Raw genomic sequence first — 16,925 nt, forward strand, 5'->3', positions numbered from 1 at the left:
TTCCCACCCGTCACCTCCCCCTGGTGTCCCTCCTCCTTCCCTTTCTCCCACAGTCCACTCTCCTCTCCTATCAGATTCCTTCCTCTCCAGCCCTTTACCTTCCTCACCCATCACCTCCCCCTGGTGTCCCTCCTCCTTCCCTTTCTCCCACAGTCCACTCTCCTCTCCAATCAGATTCCTTCCTCTCCAGCCCTTTACCTTTCCCACCCATCACCTCCCCCTGGTGTCCCCTCCTCCTTCCCTTTCTCCCATGGTCCACTCTCCTCTCCTATCAGATTCCTTCCTCTCCAGTCCTTTACCTCTCCCACCCATCACCTCCCCCTGGTGTCCCTCCTCCTTCCCTTTCTCCCACGGTCCACTCTCCTCTCCTGTCAGATTCCTTCCTCTCCAGTCCTTTACCTCTCCCACCCATCACCTCCCGCTGGTGTCCCTCCTCCTTCCCTTTCTCCCACGGTCCACTCTCCTCTCCTATCAGATTCCTTCCTCTCCAGCCCTTTACCTTCCCCACCCATCACCTCCCCCTGGTGTCCCTCCTCCTTCCCTTTCTCCCACGGTCCACTCTCCTCTCCTATCAGATTCCTTCCTCTCCAGCCCTTTACCTTCCCCACCCATCACCTCCCCCTGGTGTCCCTCCTCCTTCCCTTTCTCCCACAGTCCACTCTCCTCTCCTGTCAGATTCCTTCCTCTCCAGCCCTTTACCTTTCCCACCCATCACCTCCCCCTGTGTCCCTCCTCCTTCCCTTTCTCCCACGGTCCACTCTCCTCTCCTATCAGATTCCTTCCTCTCCAGCCCTTTACCTTCCCCACCCATCACCTCCCCCTGGTGTCCCTCCTCCTTCCCTTTCTCCCACAGTCCACTCTCCTCTCCTATCAGATTCCTTCCTCTCCAGCCCTTTACCTTCCCCACCCATCACCTCCCCCTGGTGTCCCTCCTCCTTCCCTTTCTCCCACAGTCCACTCTCCTCTCCTGTCAGATTCCTTCCTCTCCAGCCCTTTACCTTTCCCACCCATCACCTCCCCCTGGTGTCCCTCCTCCTTCCCTTTCTCCCACGGTCCACTCTCCTCTCCTATCAGATTCCTTCCTCTCCAGCCCTTTACCTCTCCCACCCATCACCTCCCCCTGGTGTCCCTCCTCCTTCACTTTCTCCCACAGTCCACTCTCCTCTCCTATCAGATTCCTATTTATTCCTCTCCAAAGATGCTGCCTCACCTGTCGAGTTCCCCCGGCGTTTTCTGTGCTGTTACTATTAAAGTGGACATTTTCCCCCTTGATCCATTCCCAAAGAAAAGTTTTGTCAGTGACGGGCTGGGGGGAGCTGAGCAGTTGCTGGGAAGGGAGTCTGTGTCGACGGGGCGGGATCGAAACCAGTGGGAGTGGAAGGCATTTGTGACTCCGTTCTACAATTCACTCGGAATTTCTTGCTAAATTTAAAACCCAGTGTTAATCGTGCTTTTTCAACAATTCAGGGGCATTTGAAAAGGGTGTGCTATAGATTAGCCCTGAATGAACCGTAGTATGGGGCTGATGCGCCACTCGTACAGTCATAGAGAAGTACAGCACAGAAACAGGCCCTTCGGCCCATCTAGCCCATGCTGAACCATTTAAACTGCCTACCCCCTTCGACCTTCACCCAGGACCATAGCCCTCCCATCCATCCGCAAAGCAAACAGCATTATGAAGGACCCCACGCACCCAATGGACAATAGGTGCAGAAGTAGACCATTCGGCCCTTCGAACCTGCACCGCCATTTTGAGATCATGGCTGATCATTTACTATCAATACCTGGTTCCTGCCTTGTCTCCATATCCCTTGATTCCCCTATCCATAAAATACCTATCTAGCTCCTTCTTGACAGCCATCCAGAGAATTGGCCTCCACTGCCTTCCGAGGCAGTGCATTCCACACCCCCACAACTCTCTGGGAGAAGAAGTTTTTCCTTAACTCTGTCCTAAATGAACTACCCCTTATTCTCAAACCATGCCTTCTGGTACTGGACTCTCCCAGCATCTGGAACATATTTCCTGCCTCTATCTTGTCCAATCCCTTAATAATCTTATATGTTGCAGTCAGATCCCCTCTCAATCTCCTTAATTCCAGCGTGTACAAGCCCAGTCTCTCTAACCTCTCTGCGTAAGACAGTCCGGACATCCCAGGAATTAACCTCATGAATCTACGCTGCACTTCCTCTACAGCCAGGATGTCCTTCCTTAACCCTGGAGACCAAAACTGTACACAATACTCCAGGTGTGGTCTCACCAGGGCTCTGTACAAATGCAAAAGGATTTCCTTGCTCTTGTACTCAATTCCCTTTGTAATAAAGGCCAACATTCCATTAGCCTTCTTCACTGCCTGCTGCACTTGCTCATTCACCTTCAGTGACTGATGAACAAGGACTCCTAGATCTCTTTGTATTTCTCCCTTACCTAACTCTACACCGTTCAGATAATAATCTGCCTTCCTGTTCTTACTCCCAAAGTGGATAACCTCACACTTATTCACATTAAACGTCATCTGCCAAGTATCTGCCCACTCACCCAGCCTATCCAAGTCACCCTGAATTCTCCTAACATCCTCATCACATGTCACATCAGCAAACTAAAATCAGCACCCCTCATACAAACTCTTCTCCCTCCCTGGGAAAAGGCTCCAAAGCATTCGGGCTCTCACGACCAGACTGTGTAACAGTTTCTTCCCCCAAGCTATCAGACTCCTCAATACCCGAAGCCTGGACTGACACCTTACTGCCCTATTGTCCTGTTTATTATTCATTGTAATGCCCGCACTGTTTTGTGCACTTTATGCCGTCCGGGGTAGGTCTGTAGAATAGTGTAGTTTTTTTTCTGTGTTGTTTTTTACGTAGTTCAGTCTAGTTTTTGTACTGTGTCATGTAACACCATGGCCCTGAAAAAAGTCGTCTCACTTTTACTATGTACTGTACCAGCAGTTATGGTGGAAATGACAATAAAAGTGATTTGACTTGACTTGAAACTTCTCTTAAACGTTATAATCGAGCTCACGTGCACCGCTTGCATTGGCAGTTCGTTCCACGCTCTCCCCGCCCTGTGAGTGAATAAGTTCCCCCCTCGTGTTCCCCTGGAAACACTTCACCTTTCACCCTTAACCCACGACCTCTGGTTGCCGACCCCACCCAGCCTCAGCGGGGAAAAGCCTGCTTGCGTTTTGCCACTCATAATTCGACTAACCCCCCCCCCCCCCCAATCTTCTACATTCCAAGGAATAAACTCCTACCCTATTCATTCAGTCTTTCCCTGTGACGCAGGTCCTCCGGGCCCGACGACACGCTTAGAAACTCAAGCTTGTCCACGCCTTTCCTGGAGGGAAACAGCTCCAGACCGGGCCTCGTGCACAACCCCAGCGTGGCAACCCCACCTCCTGCCGCTCGCCGCTTTGACTTACCAAGGGCAAATGCGCCAAAGGCTTTCCTCACGGGCCCTATCCACCCGTGACGCCACTTTCCGCGGCCTCCCGTTTCCCTTCCCGTCCCTCGGTCGGGAGTAATGCGGGACGGATTCCCTGAATCCCCTGAGAATCCCGACCAGCAGTGCCATGAGGGCGTTATTCCCGTCGAGGCAGCGGCCTTAAATAGCCGAAAACATGAGCCACTCACCTCCCCTCCCCGACGGACCCAGCCCGGCTCTGCCACGGAACGACATTCCGACGGAACCGGACAGCTTCAGGGTTGAAACTCTGGCGCTAAAACCTGTACTGTTCTTCCTTAAATTTCCGCTTTCGGTGTCCCCCCCCCCCCCGGTATCTAACCAGAAAACTTCACACACGTTATCGTAAAACCCCAGAGGCCAGAGAGGGAGAAAAAAAAATCACAACCTCCGCACCACAGGAAGTTCGAACGTAGAACACAACGGCACAGGAGCAGGCCGTCCGGGGCCTACGATGCCGTGCCGAACCGGTTGGACGGGCAGCTGAACTGATCTCTTCTGCCGACACAATGTCCACATCCTTCCGTTTCCCCCACGTTCACGGGCCTAACCAAACATCTCTCGAAAATCCCTAATGTATCTGCCTCCATCACCATCCTTTTTCAGGCACTCACCACTATCTGGGTTAAAAAAAAACTTGCCCCTCACACCTCCTTTGAAATTACCCCCCCCCCCTCACCTTCAATGCATGCCCCCTGGTGTTGGGCATTTCTACCCTGGGGGAAACAGGTACTCCCTGTCCACTCTATCTCTGCCTCTGATAATCTTAAAAACCTCGATCAGATCTCCCCTCCCTCAGCCTCGGCCACTCCAGGGAAAACGGCCCAAGTTCTTCCAGCCTCTCACGGTGGCACAGGCCTTCCAAACCAGGCAGCGTCCTGCTGAAACCCCCTTCTGCACCCTCTCCAAAGCCTCGACAATCCGTCCAGTGATGGGGGCGGGGGGGGAACCAGAACTGTAGGCAGTACCCCAGACGTGGCCTAACGAGGCCACAGGTCAAAAGCTGGAGAGACTAGATAGAAATCTTTTCTTTTAATTTAAAACAAAAAGGATATGGATTAGCTTGAATATTTTTTTTTAAATATACAGGTGTCCCCCCCCCCCTTTACAAAGGTAGAGCGTTCCTGCGAAACCTTTCTGAAGCCGAAATGGCGTAAAGAGAAGAACCATTAACTTATACGGGAAAAATCTTCGTGATGCGAAAGCAGGTTACTGATGTAGGTCTTTTGTAAAAGCGAAGTGGGGCAGAGGGGACTTTCGTAAAGCGGGGGGGCACCTGTATAGGTAACGTCGCAAGTACTCGGCAGGTCAGGCAGCGTCTGTGGGGGGGTGGGGGAGAAACAGTCAACGTTGGAGGTCACGGAGCCTGGGTCTCGGACCTACATGAAGATTATGCTTCTCTTCCCGCAGATGCTGCCTGACTTGCTGAGCGCATCCCGTTTTCCTTCCCCGTGTGTGTGTGTGTGTGTGTGTGTGTGTGTGTGTGTGTGTGTGTGTGTGTGTGTGTGTGTGTGTGTGTGTGTGTGTGTGTGTGTGTGTGTGAGTGTGTGAGTGTGTGTGTGTGTGTGTGAGTGTGTGTGTGTGTGTGTGTTTCTCTCCCCCATATTTCCAGCATCTGCTTTTCCTTTCGATTTCCGCCGGTTTGATAAAGTCGAATTTCTGCCGGTAGGGGTTCGAAGGGGCCACGTGGCCTCTTGAGCTGCAGACTCCCACATCCCTTTACCTCAGTCGCTGCCTTTTTCCCATTCTGAGGAAGCGACGTCCCTTCCCTCTCCAGAGGGTTACGCACATTCCCCCACCCCCCCGCATTCAGGAGAGATCCCAGCTGTCGAAACTTCTGTCAGGAAATTCCGACTTCGCCAGGCCTGGACGCAAGGGGGCCCTTCCCCCCCCTCCGCGCACCTCCTCCCGGGCTTGGGAACCCCGGCTCTAAAACTTGGGCGCTCGACTTAAGGCTCCTGGCAAACTGCTGAGTTTCCAAAGCACACAGACGGTTAATAAAGAAAATCGCGAGCGCGCCAACGAGGACAAGAGCAAAATGGTCCGCGGGTACTGTACCTTTAGAGATGGTAGGGATGTTTGTGGTGGTGATGATGGTTGTAGTGGGTGGTGGGGTGGTGGGTGCATCTACATGGTGAAAAGGAAAAAAAAAATAAATAAAAACACACATGAAGCACAAATCTTCCGCAATGAAAATCACAGAAACAAAAAGTTTACGAATGAATGATAAATACAGTTTTTTAAAAAAATATGCTTTGTCTGATGGCTTTCTCAACAAAGATGTCCCCTTTTCTCTCCCCCCCCCAAACTTATCCGTCCAGGACCCCGGGGGGCTTCTCCTAGTTTGATTGGGGAACGGGGAAGAAAATGTTCCCATCAATCTGCAAGCCTCAGGCAACAGTTTAAATTTATCAGCTAAAGAGTCTGGAGTAGGATTCGAGACTAATGCTTTTATCTGTGGTTCCGTCTGGCTCTCTGTGCTGTCCCTCAGTTCCGGTTTCGATCCAGCTGGAAAGCGACCTGAGCAGGGCCAGAACTGGCCCGAGGTGGAGAAGGTCAAAACCAGGCAGATACGTGACATCGCCGCCATTTTGTTTTGGTGTGGGGGGGAGGGGCTGGGGGTCTGTCAATTTGCACGGGGCCGACGGTTCTGATACTGCAAGATTCAAGAGCGTTTAACGCGGGCAGGGGCAAAGGAGGGCAAAATAATTGCTGATCCGGATCCGAGGCCACGGCGAGATGAACCCGGAGAAGGTAGAGAACGCGGTAATGATTTTTTTTTTAAAAACTGCGCCTCGCCAGTGCTTCCTCCCTGACTCAAAAGACTCCTTCCAGACGGAGGTGAAAGAGCAACTGATCTGTTGGTTCGGGAAAGGTTTGCGCATTGAAGGTCCTCTGACAGAAACAGCTTGACGTCTGAGGTGCCAAGCGAGGCATGGCGACAGAACTTCGACGAGCCAGTCAGGGCGTCGAAAGTCACGGGGCAAAGGGGGTGGGGAGGGATAATAACTCGGCCGTGATGGAATGGCGGAGCGGACTCGATGGGCTGAATGGGCTCCTATGTATGACGGTCTAGTCATCCATCAACTACATCTACCTTCCCCCCCCCCTTCACTCCTCCCTCCGCGGGGGGTTCAAAACCCTTCGCTAAGGGAAGGTCTTCCTTGACCCGAGACGACTGATGGGTCCTTCCCTTAAACAACACCCTCACTGGACTGTTGAGTACAACTTCAGTTTCCAGATGACTCCAAAGGACTGTTGGTTCCTTCAGGTTGTCACAGCCGGGGGAGGTAGTGGGGAACAAGCTCGATCTACCCATTAAAGGCTCCCAAATAGCTTCAAACAGCCTCTGACAACCAAGTCCAGCTCCCGGCCTTCACCTGAGGCTCAGCGACTGAGCCGGGCGGAACCGTTTCTACTGACAGGGGAAGGGGGCAAAGGCGGGTCACTGGCGCCTCAAAACCAATCGCTCCGGGCAGATGGGGCTCGTCAGGCCGCGGTCGGCAGCTCATCCGGGAGAAGGGAAACTCTGATCTCAAACCTCCGCTGTACCCGCTCGCGGGGGAGGCTCCGGGAGTGAACCCCGAGGGGGACAAATCTGGAGCTGGAGTCCCTGAGGCAGTCCGACGTCGAGTTCGACGCTGACCGGCGACTCCTGGTGCCGAACCGTATCGGTCTCTACCGTTCCTCTGGGTTCATCGTCTGCGTGGAGAGGGGGAGCCTGCTACACGGGGAACAGCTCGATCTCCGTACCGTAGACAACCGGGACCCAATGCTTATAGTCGACACCGACTAACGGAGGACTCCCACCCCCCCACAAAGAACGGCTTTATTGGCGACTGGGCTGAAGTGTGACAGATTGCAGGCTGAGGTCCAGGAAATCACGATTAATGGGAAATCTCCGCCTGATCTCAGGAAGGTATTGATTAGCATATTAATTATCTATCATTAGCATATTATTAACATGTTATTAATTATTCACATATTATTAACATGTTATTAATTATTCACATATTATTAGCATATTATTAATTAGTTGTTATTAGTGACTCTTTCCGACAATGTTATTTATTCAGCCTGGAATGGACATTTCCAGCCCTTTGAGCTGCGCTACCGATTTAACCCGTGACTAATTGGGGGGGGGGGAACAATTTACTATGACCAATTAACCTACCAACCGCTGCGTCTTTGGACTGGGGGGGGGGTGGGTAGGGTAGGAAACCAGAAGGAACCCCCGCGGATCACGGGGGGGAAGGACGTACAAACTCCTTACAGGCAGCGGGGTGGGCACTGAACCCGGGTCGCCAGTACTCGCCACTACGCCGCCGCGCCACCCTCAACACGAGAGGGTTTTAAACTTTTAACGGGGGTGGGGTGGTGGGGGGGTCGTTCACGTGACGAGATGGAGCACCGCCTGAATTGCACCTCCCTAAGTTAGGATTGAGAATTTCAGGTTGAAGTTAATCAGTGATGGCCCATTAATTATTTTTTTTGGCCGAACGAAACCTCTCTTAATATGAAAGTCTCGGCGCGAATACCGTTTACGGTCAAGACGAAACGGGGAGCTAACTAGCGGTTAGTTGGTTATTTGGGACAACTCTTAACTGGGACGGGAGGCTGCCGCCGAACGGTTTCTCACCGGCGTCAGCCTTGCAAACCCGTTAGACGCTGCACCGTGCCCGGAGCGAGCAGGTCTTTCGAACAGTGTCGGAGGTCTGGGCCCCGTGTTCAAAGAGCAGCGATCTTCGTCACTGACAGAAGGCGAGGAAAAAAAGGAGGAAGGACGACTCTGAACTGGTCAACGCCGGAGGAGCTCAGCAGGGCGGGCAGTTTCCACGAAGGGTCTCGGTCCAAAACATTGACTGTACTCTTCTCCATAGACGCTGCCCGGCCTGCCGAGTACCTCCGGCGTTTCGTGCCTGCTGCCCGGATCTCCAACACCCGCAGATCTTCCGTTCTCTCGCTTGAGGTCCGGACTAGCTTTGCTCACCGCGGCTTCGAGCGCCCAGGCCCGGAGATCGCCAGGGGCGGCCGGGAGTCAAAAACTGAACGGCTTCGCTACTCCGGCGGGTCGGGAAGGACGGAGAATTTGAAGGCGTCGACTACAATCCCGGACGCTAAACGGGAGACTTGGGAGGACCCGACCCCCGAAAGCGTCGTACGAGGGCAGTCCGTTATCTACACTGGGAGTCTGATCTAGCTCATTTGCGGTCGGTCGAAAGAACGAGGCGCAGGATGAACTCCTTCATCGATAACTATCAGGAGCTGATAACACAGTTTTACAGTAGTACTGGCAGCTTAATTCAGGGGTTCCCAACCTGGGGCCCCGCGGTAGGGGTTGAGAACCCCTGTTCCGGTTTGTATTGCATTTTACCGCATTTATATTGCATAGAAAATTCATCGTTTCTCACTCAGTCAAACATTGGTCTGTCTTTTTTTAAAAAAAAATCCCTTTTTAACTACTTCCATGAAACTCGGGCTTAATTGGGCTAAAATGCACCGGTCCCCAATTAACCACGATCGAACCGCCAAGTTTGAAATAACTTCCTCGCTGGGCTGGGGGGGCGGAATTTAAGGAGGAAAAACACCCCAGCGACGGAATGAAATCATCCTCAATTTGTCTGAGCTCCCGGCTGACTCTGGCGAGAGAAATACCCCCCCCCCCCCGCCCCGCCGCCCCACAACCTCCCTCCCTCCCTCCCACCACGCTCCTGTTGAGGAAGCCATCATCCAACTCTTCCGCACGAGCACATGCCACGACAGGGGGCTGCCTCCGAGTTATTCAAAACGGGAAAAAAGGAAAGAAGCGTATGGAAATGGTAACAGCCACAGAGCGAGGGGGGGGAGGCTCATGAAATGACCGCCGTGAATGCGAATGTGGTCGCTACTGTTCCCTCAAGAGCATCAGAACCTGCTCCCTCCAGCAGCAAAGCCGTTTCCGGCTCCCTGGCCCCCCCCTCTGCTTCTTGCCTTCCAGGGAAACACCTCAGGGAGGTAGCACAGCCATTTCTTTCAGAATTCCGCCGCCAGCCCTCTCCCTCGTGGGCGGAGAACAATTAAAACCAGGGCCGCGTCACGGGGCGGCGGTTATTTCTGCCGGCGGGAGCGACGCCTTTTCGCGGCACGGCAGCAAGCTAAGAGCTTTGCCCGCAGAAAACCCCCCCCCGCCCACCACTCTGCCTTTAACTCAGGCACAGAGCTGGGACTCTTCTTCAGGGGGTAGACACAGACAACGGTTATGAACATCGAGCCAGGACTCTGCCTTCCACTCAGGCACTGAGCCAGGACTCTTCGAGGGGTGAGCTATTAACGAGGTGACCGGCGTTGAATCGAAAAGGACCCCACAGCTCGGAGGTGGTGGTACAGGTCAACGTGAAAAGCACAGCTTCGGAACGTCCCGGCGCCGGACACCCTGTTAAATAGTTTCACTTTTTTTTTTAACCCCCCCCTCCAAAAAAAAAAACACGCTGATATATTTACCCCAGGGGTGGGTGCTTACTCCACTGCTCTGCTCTCTCTATACCCCTGACCGTGTGGCTAGGGACGTGGGTAATGTCACTCACATGCGGTTGGGGACCAGTCTGACTCAATTACACAGAGGGGCTTACAGCCGGCTTTTGAGTTCAGGGTTTGGAGCTCGATAAGATGCTTTTCCTTAAACGTTAGAAGTGGGTACAGAGGAGATGGCAGGGGGTAAGTTTCATTTTTACCCAGAGAGTGTTGAGTGTGTGGAACGGGCTGCCGGTGACGGAGGTGGAGCCGGATACGATGGGGTCTTTTAAGAGGCTTTCGGATAGGTACATGGAGCTCAGAAAAATAGAGGGCGATGGGTAAAGCCTAGGTAGTTCTAAGGTAGGGATATGCTGGGCACAGCTTTGTGGGCTGAAGGGCCTGTATTGTGCTGTAGGTTTTCCATGTCTCTATGTTAAACAGAGAGCGCTTAACCTCGTTTTATTCGCGAAACACTGCCGGCACGGCTCAGATACCGCCTATGAACCTGACGACGGTGCAGCCGTTGTTGGCGGAAGCTCAGGTGGGACGGGAGGGCGCACAGGAGCGAGGCACGCCAGCTAGTCGAGTGGTGTCGCCCTCCACGCCAGAAAGACGGAACAGCTGACTGCGGACTTGGGGAAGGGTAAGACGAGGGAACACAAACCAGTCCTCGTAGAGGGCTCAGAAGCGGAGAGAGAGGGAGTGATTTCACCTTCCTGGCTGTCAAGATCTCTGAGGATCTAACCTGGACCCAACGTTTCGGGGCAGCTTTTAAGGAGGCTAGACGGCGTGATTCAGCTTTTTTTAGTGATCTCAGCTTCACAACATTTCAGCTTGTTTTGTACGTTCATCGTGAATTGTACTCCTGACGCCAAGTTAACGAATTGCACGACACACGCCAGCGATATTAAACCTGATTCTGATAAATACGTTTTTCAAAAATATAGACTTCTAAATATCTTTTTTTCAGAAAGATAAGGTGCGTGAGATACTCCAAGATACTTTTTAACCATCGTTTGAAAATGCCGTTGTTAGCGTGAGCTGTGTGTTCTAATCTTAGAAGAAATTAAGACGCGACATTCACTACAAGCTCCTTGTCAATTAAAAATGAACCTTTTTATCTCAGAAAGCGGGGTACTGCGCGGTGACTTTACTCTGCACTATCGTAGTCCAGCGAGTATTCTGAAAACGTTTTATTGGAGGATGACCATGGGAGGGTGGGGTGGGGGAAGGGGAGGTGGGACCTCATCGAAACCCATCGAAAATTGAAAAGTACTAGATAACATGCTGGGAGATGCTGGGAGAGTCCAGTACCAGAGGGCATGGTTTGAGAATAAGGGGTAGGTCATTTAGGACAGAGTTAAAGGAAAAACTTCTTCTCCCAGAGAGTTGTGGGGGTCTGGAATGCACTGCCTCGGAAGGCAGTGGAGGCCAATTCTCTGGATGCTTTCAAGAAGGAACTAGATAGGTATCTTATGGATAGGGGAATCAAGGTATATGGGGACAAGGCAGGAACCGGGTATTGATAGTAGATGATCAGCCATGATCTCAGAATGGCGGTGCAGGCTCGAAGGGCCGAATGGACTACTTCTGCACCTATTGTCTATTGTCTATAACAGGGGCTCGCTCCCAACTTGGAGTCCACAGGCCCTTGGCTTAGTGGTATAGATCAACAAAGTTTGGGGAAAGCCCCACCCCCCCCCAAGAGGAAGTCCCTGTGAAGAGTAAGAGGTTCAGGTATGTACTCTCCGATATCGCAATGAACTGACCGAGACGGTGAATTTTAACCTAAGGTTAAGCTGGGTCGTCGCCTGTGCCCGGCATCACGGGGTCGTCGGCCTTGTGGCCAGGTTTGCGGACGATGCGAAGATTGGTGGAGGGGGGCCGGTGGTGTCAAAGGAGCGGGGGGGGGGGGGGTGGGGGGGTTCAGACAGGTTCGGAGATCCGGCCAAGGAGCGGAAGGTGGAATGCAGTGTCGGGAAGCGTATGGTCATCCACTTTGGAGGAAGGAATACAGACACAGACTATTTTCTAAACGTGAGAAAATAGTGTTTGATGGCTCTGGGCCTGTACTTGTCGGAGATTTAGAAAGAATGGGGATAGGGGAGCTGAAGGTCTCATCGAATCCTATTGAATATGGAAAGGCCTGGATAGAGTGGGTGTGGAGAGGATGTTTCCTGTAGTGGGGGAGTCTAGGACCAGAGGACACAGATAGAGTGGGTGTGGAGAGGATGTTTCCTGTAGTGGGGGAGTCTAGGACCAGAGGACACAGATAGAGTGGGTGTGGAGAGGATGTTTCCTGTAGTGGGGGAGTCTAGGACCAGAGGACACAGATAGAGTGGATGTGGAGAGGATGTCTCCTATAGTGGGGGAGTCTGGGACCAGAGGACACAGATAGAGTGGGTGTGGAGAGGATGTTTCCTATAGTGGGGGAGTCTGGGACCAGAGGGCACAGATAGAGTGGATGTGGAGAGGATGTTTCCTATAGTGGGGGAGTCTAGGACCAGAGGACACAGATAGAGTGGATGTGGAGAGGATGTTTCCTATAGTGGGGGAGTCCAGGACCAGAGGACACAGATAGAGTGGGTGTGGAGAGGATGTTTCCTATAGTGGGGGAGTCTAGGACCAGAGAGGCACAGATAGAGTGGATGTGGAGAGGATGTTTCCTATAGTGGGGGAGTCTAGGACCAGAGAGGCACAGTTTCAGTATAGAGGGTCATCCATTTGAAACAGGGATGAGGAGGAATTTCTTCAGCCAGAGGGTGGGTGAATCTGTGGAATTTGTTGCCACGGACGGCTGTGGAGGCCAAGTCACTGGGTAGATTTAAGGCTGAGGTTGATAGGTTCTTGATGCGTTATGGAGATAAGGCAGGAGAATGGGGGTTGAGAGGGTTAATAAATCAGCCACGATGGAATGGCAGAGCACTCGATGGGCCGAATCAACACGGATAAAAAGATTTAACCAGCTGGCTTTTGGATATTTCTGATTTAATTTGGACCTTGACTCGTCGCTCTTGCGTCTGAAAAGAGCAGAAGCTGTTAAAGGGAATAATCTGTATTATTCAGATCTTTTTTCCCTCGCTTGTTTGAAGAGCAAACACTAATTCCATGGGGAGGGAAGGGGTTGCGGTTGGTTAAACTTTGATGAAGTCCAACAGCCCGTGTAGAGCCTGACAGCGCGAGGGAGCGAGCTATTGCCAGCTGGGGGTGTGTGCGACCAGATTAATGATCAGCTCACTGGCCAGGCTAATTTAGCGCCTTCGCTCAGCAACTCATCCAGGCCAGTGACCCACTGGCGTTGGGTTTTATTTTACCAAAAAAAGAAAGAGCACATTAAACCCAGCTAACAAAAACAAACGAACAAGACAGACGAGGTGGTTCACTGACGCTGGTGTTCCCAGGAAAGGATCTAAACCGCGGACTGCGCGTTGTGCAGGGAGGTAGGCCACTCAGCCCATCGAGCCTATGCTGGGCAACCATTTCCAGTGACCCTACGTGCAACGTTCCCCATTTTTCATCTCCCCAGATTCTCACCAATTCCCCCAGATTTTTATAGAGGATGTTTCCTATAGTGGGGGACTCTAGGACCAGAGGACACAGATAGAGTGGGTGTGGAGAGGATGTTTCCTATAGTGGGGGAGTCTAGGACCAGAGGACACAGATAGAGTGGATGTGGAGAGGGTGTTTCCTATAGTGGGGGAGTCTAGGACCAGAGGACACAGTCAGAGTGGATGTGGAGAGGATGTTTCCTATAGTGGGGGAGTCTGGGACCAGAGGACACAGATAGAGAGGGTGTGGAGAGGATGTTTCCTATAGTGGGGGAGTCTAGGACCAGAGGACACAGATAGAGTGGGTGTGGAGAGGATGTTTCCTATAGTGGGGGAGTCTAGGACCAGAGGACACAGATAGAGTGGGTGTGGAGAGGATGTTTCCTATAGTGGGGGAGTCTAGGACCAGAGGACACAGATAGAGTGGGTGTGGAGAGGATGTTTCCTATAGTGGGGTAGTCTAGGACCAGAGGACACAGATAGAGTGGGTGTGGAGAGGATGTTTCCTATAGTGGGGGAGTCTAGGACCAGAGGACACAGATAGAGTGGATGTGGAGTGGATGTTTCCTATGGTGAGGGAGTCTAGGACCAGAGGACACAGATAGAGTGGATGTGGAGAGGATGTTTCCTATGGTGAGGGAGTCTAGGACCAGAGGACACAGATAGAGTGGGTGTGGAGAGGATGTTTCCTGTAGTGGGGGAGTCTAGGACCAGAGGACACAGATAGAGTGGGTGTGGAGAGGATGTTTACTATAGTGGGGGAGTCTAGGACCAGAGGGCACAGATAGAGTGGGTGTGGAGAGGATGTTTCCTATAGTGAGGGAGTCTAGGGCCAGAGGGCACAGATAGAGTGGATGTGGAGAGGATGTTTCCTATAGTGGGGGAGTCTAGGACCAGAGGGCACAGATAGAGTGGATGTGGAGAGGATGTTTCCTATAGTGGGGGAGTCTAGGACCAGAGGACACAGATAGAGTGGGTGTGGAGAGGATGTTTCCTATAGTGGGGGAGTATAGGACCAGAGGACACAGATAGAGTGGGTGTGGAGAGGATGTTTACTATAGTGGGGGAGTCTAGGACCAGAGGACACAGATAGAGTGGGTGTGGAGAGGATGTTTCCTATAGTGGGGTAGTCTACGACCAGAGGACACAGATAGAGTGGATGTGGAGAGGATGTTTCCTATAGTGGGGGAGTCTAGGACCAGAGGACACAGATAGAGTGGATGTGGAGTGGATGTTTCCTATGGTGAGGGAGTCTAGGACCAGAGGACACAGATAGAGTGGATGTGGAGAGGATGTTTCCTATGGTGAGGGAGTCTAGGACCAGAGGACACAGATAGAGTGGGTGTGGAGAGGATGTTTCCTGTAGTGGGGGAGTCTAGGACCAGAGGACACAGATAGAGTGGGTGTGGAGAGGATGTTTACTATAGTGGGGGAGTCTAGGACCAGAGGGCACAGATAGAGTGGGTGTGGAGAGGATGTTTCCTATAGTGAGGGAGTCTAGGGCCAGAGGGCACAGATAGAGTGGATGTGGAGAGGATGTTTCCTATAGTGGGGGAGTCTAGGACCAGAGGGCACAGATAGAGTGGATGTGGAGAGGATGTTTCCTATAGTGGGGGAGTCTAGGACCAGAGGACACAGATAGAGTGGGTGTGGAGAGGATGTTTCCTATAGTGGGGGAGTCTAGGACCAGAGGACACAGATAGAGTGGATGTGGAGTGGATGTTTCCTATGGTGAGGGAGTCTAGGACCAGAGGACACAGATAGAGTGGATGTGGAGAGGATGTTTCCTATGGTGAGGGAGTCTAGGACCAGAGGACACAGATAGAGTGGGTGTGGAGAGGATGTTTCCTGTAGTGGGGGAGTCTAGGACCAGAGGACACAGATAGAGTGGGTGTGGAGAGGATGTTTACTATAGTGGGGGAGTCTAGGACCAGAGGGCACAGATAGAGTGGGTGTGGAGAGGATGTTTCCTATAGTGAGGGAGTCTAGGGCCAGAGGGCACAGATAGAGTGGATGTGGAGAGGATGTTTCCTATAGTGGGGGAGTCTAGGACCAGAGGGCACAGATAGAGTGGATGTGGAGAGGATGTTTCCTATAGTGGGGGAGTCTAGGACCAGAGGACACAGATAGAGTGGGTGTGGAGAGGATGTTTCCTATAGTGGGGGAGTATAGGACCAGAGGACACAGATAGAGTGGGTGTGGAGAGGATGTTTACTATAGTGGGGGAGTCTAGGACCAGAGGACACAGATAGAGTGGGTGTGGAGAGGATGTTTCCTATAGTGGGGTAGTCTACGACCAGAGGACACAGATAGAGTGGATGTGGAGAGGATGTTTCCTATAGTGGGGGAGTCTAGGACCAGAGGACACAGATAGAGTGGATGTGGAGTGGATGTTTCCTATGGTGAGGGAGTCTAGGACCAGAGGACACAGATAGAGTGGATGTGGAGAGGATGTTTCCTATGGTGAGGGAGTCTAGGACCAGAGGACACAGATAGAGTGGGTGTGGAGAGGATGTTTCCTGTAGTGGGGGAGTCTAGGACCAGAGGACACAGATAGAGTGGGTGTGGAGAGGATGTTTACTATAGTGGGGGAGTCTAGGACCAGAGGGCACAGATAGAGTGGGTGTGGAGAGGATGTTTCCTATAGTGAGGGAGTCTAGGGCCAGAGGGCACAGATAGAGTGGATGTGGAGAGGATGTTTCCTATAGTGGGGGAGTCTAGGACCAGAGGGCACAGATAGAGTGGATGTGGAGAGGATGTTTCCTATAGTGGGGGAGTCTAGGACCAGAGGACACAGATAGAGTGGGTGTGGAGAGGATGTTTCCTATAGTGGGGGAGTCTAGGACCAGAGGACACAGATAGAGTGGGTGTGGAGAGGATGTTTACTATAGTGGGGGAGTCTAGGACCAGAGGACACAGATAGAGTGGGTGTGGAGAGGATGTTTCCTATTGTGGGGGAGTCTAGGACCAGAGGACACAGATAGAATGGGTGTTGAGAGGATGTTTCCTATAGTGGGGGAGTCTAGGACCAGAGGACACAGATAGAGTGGGTGTGGAGAGGATGTTTCCTATAGTGGGAGGAGTCTAGGACCAGAGGACACAGATAGAGAGGATGTGGAGAGGATGTTTCCTATAGTGGGGGGAGTCTAGGACCAGAGGACACAGATCGAGTGGGTGTGGAGAGGATGTTTCCTATAGTGGGGGAGTCTAGGACCAGAGGGCACAGATAGAGAGGATGTGGAGAGGATGTTTCCTATAGTGGGGGAGTCTAGGACCAGAGGACACAGATAGAGTGGATGTGGAGAGGATGTTTCCTATAGTGGGGGAGTCTAGGACCAGAGGACACAGATAGAGAGGATGTGGAGAGGATGTTTCCTATAGTGGGGGAGTCTAGGACCAGAGGACACAGATAGAGTGGGTGTGGA

General features: G+C 52.3%; 1 protein-coding gene across 1 annotated transcript in view; it reads right to left on the reverse strand.

Annotated features, from left to right (window-relative positions):
* Positions 1-16,925, reverse strand: part of cadm1a (cell adhesion molecule 1a) — a 450,797-nt gene that overhangs the window by 89,039 nt on the left and 344,833 nt on the right. The window contains exon 10 of the mRNA XM_073029526.1: positions 5,519-5,587. Within this exon, the coding sequence (XP_072885627.1) occupies positions 5,519-5,587 (69 nt within the window). The remainder of the gene's footprint in view (positions 1-5,518; positions 5,588-16,925) is intronic.

This window comes from Hemitrygon akajei, chromosome 26 (genome assembly GCF_048418815.1).
Source record: "Hemitrygon akajei chromosome 26, sHemAka1.3, whole genome shotgun sequence".
NCBI classification, from domain to species: domain Eukaryota; kingdom Metazoa; phylum Chordata; class Chondrichthyes; order Myliobatiformes; family Dasyatidae; genus Hemitrygon; species Hemitrygon akajei.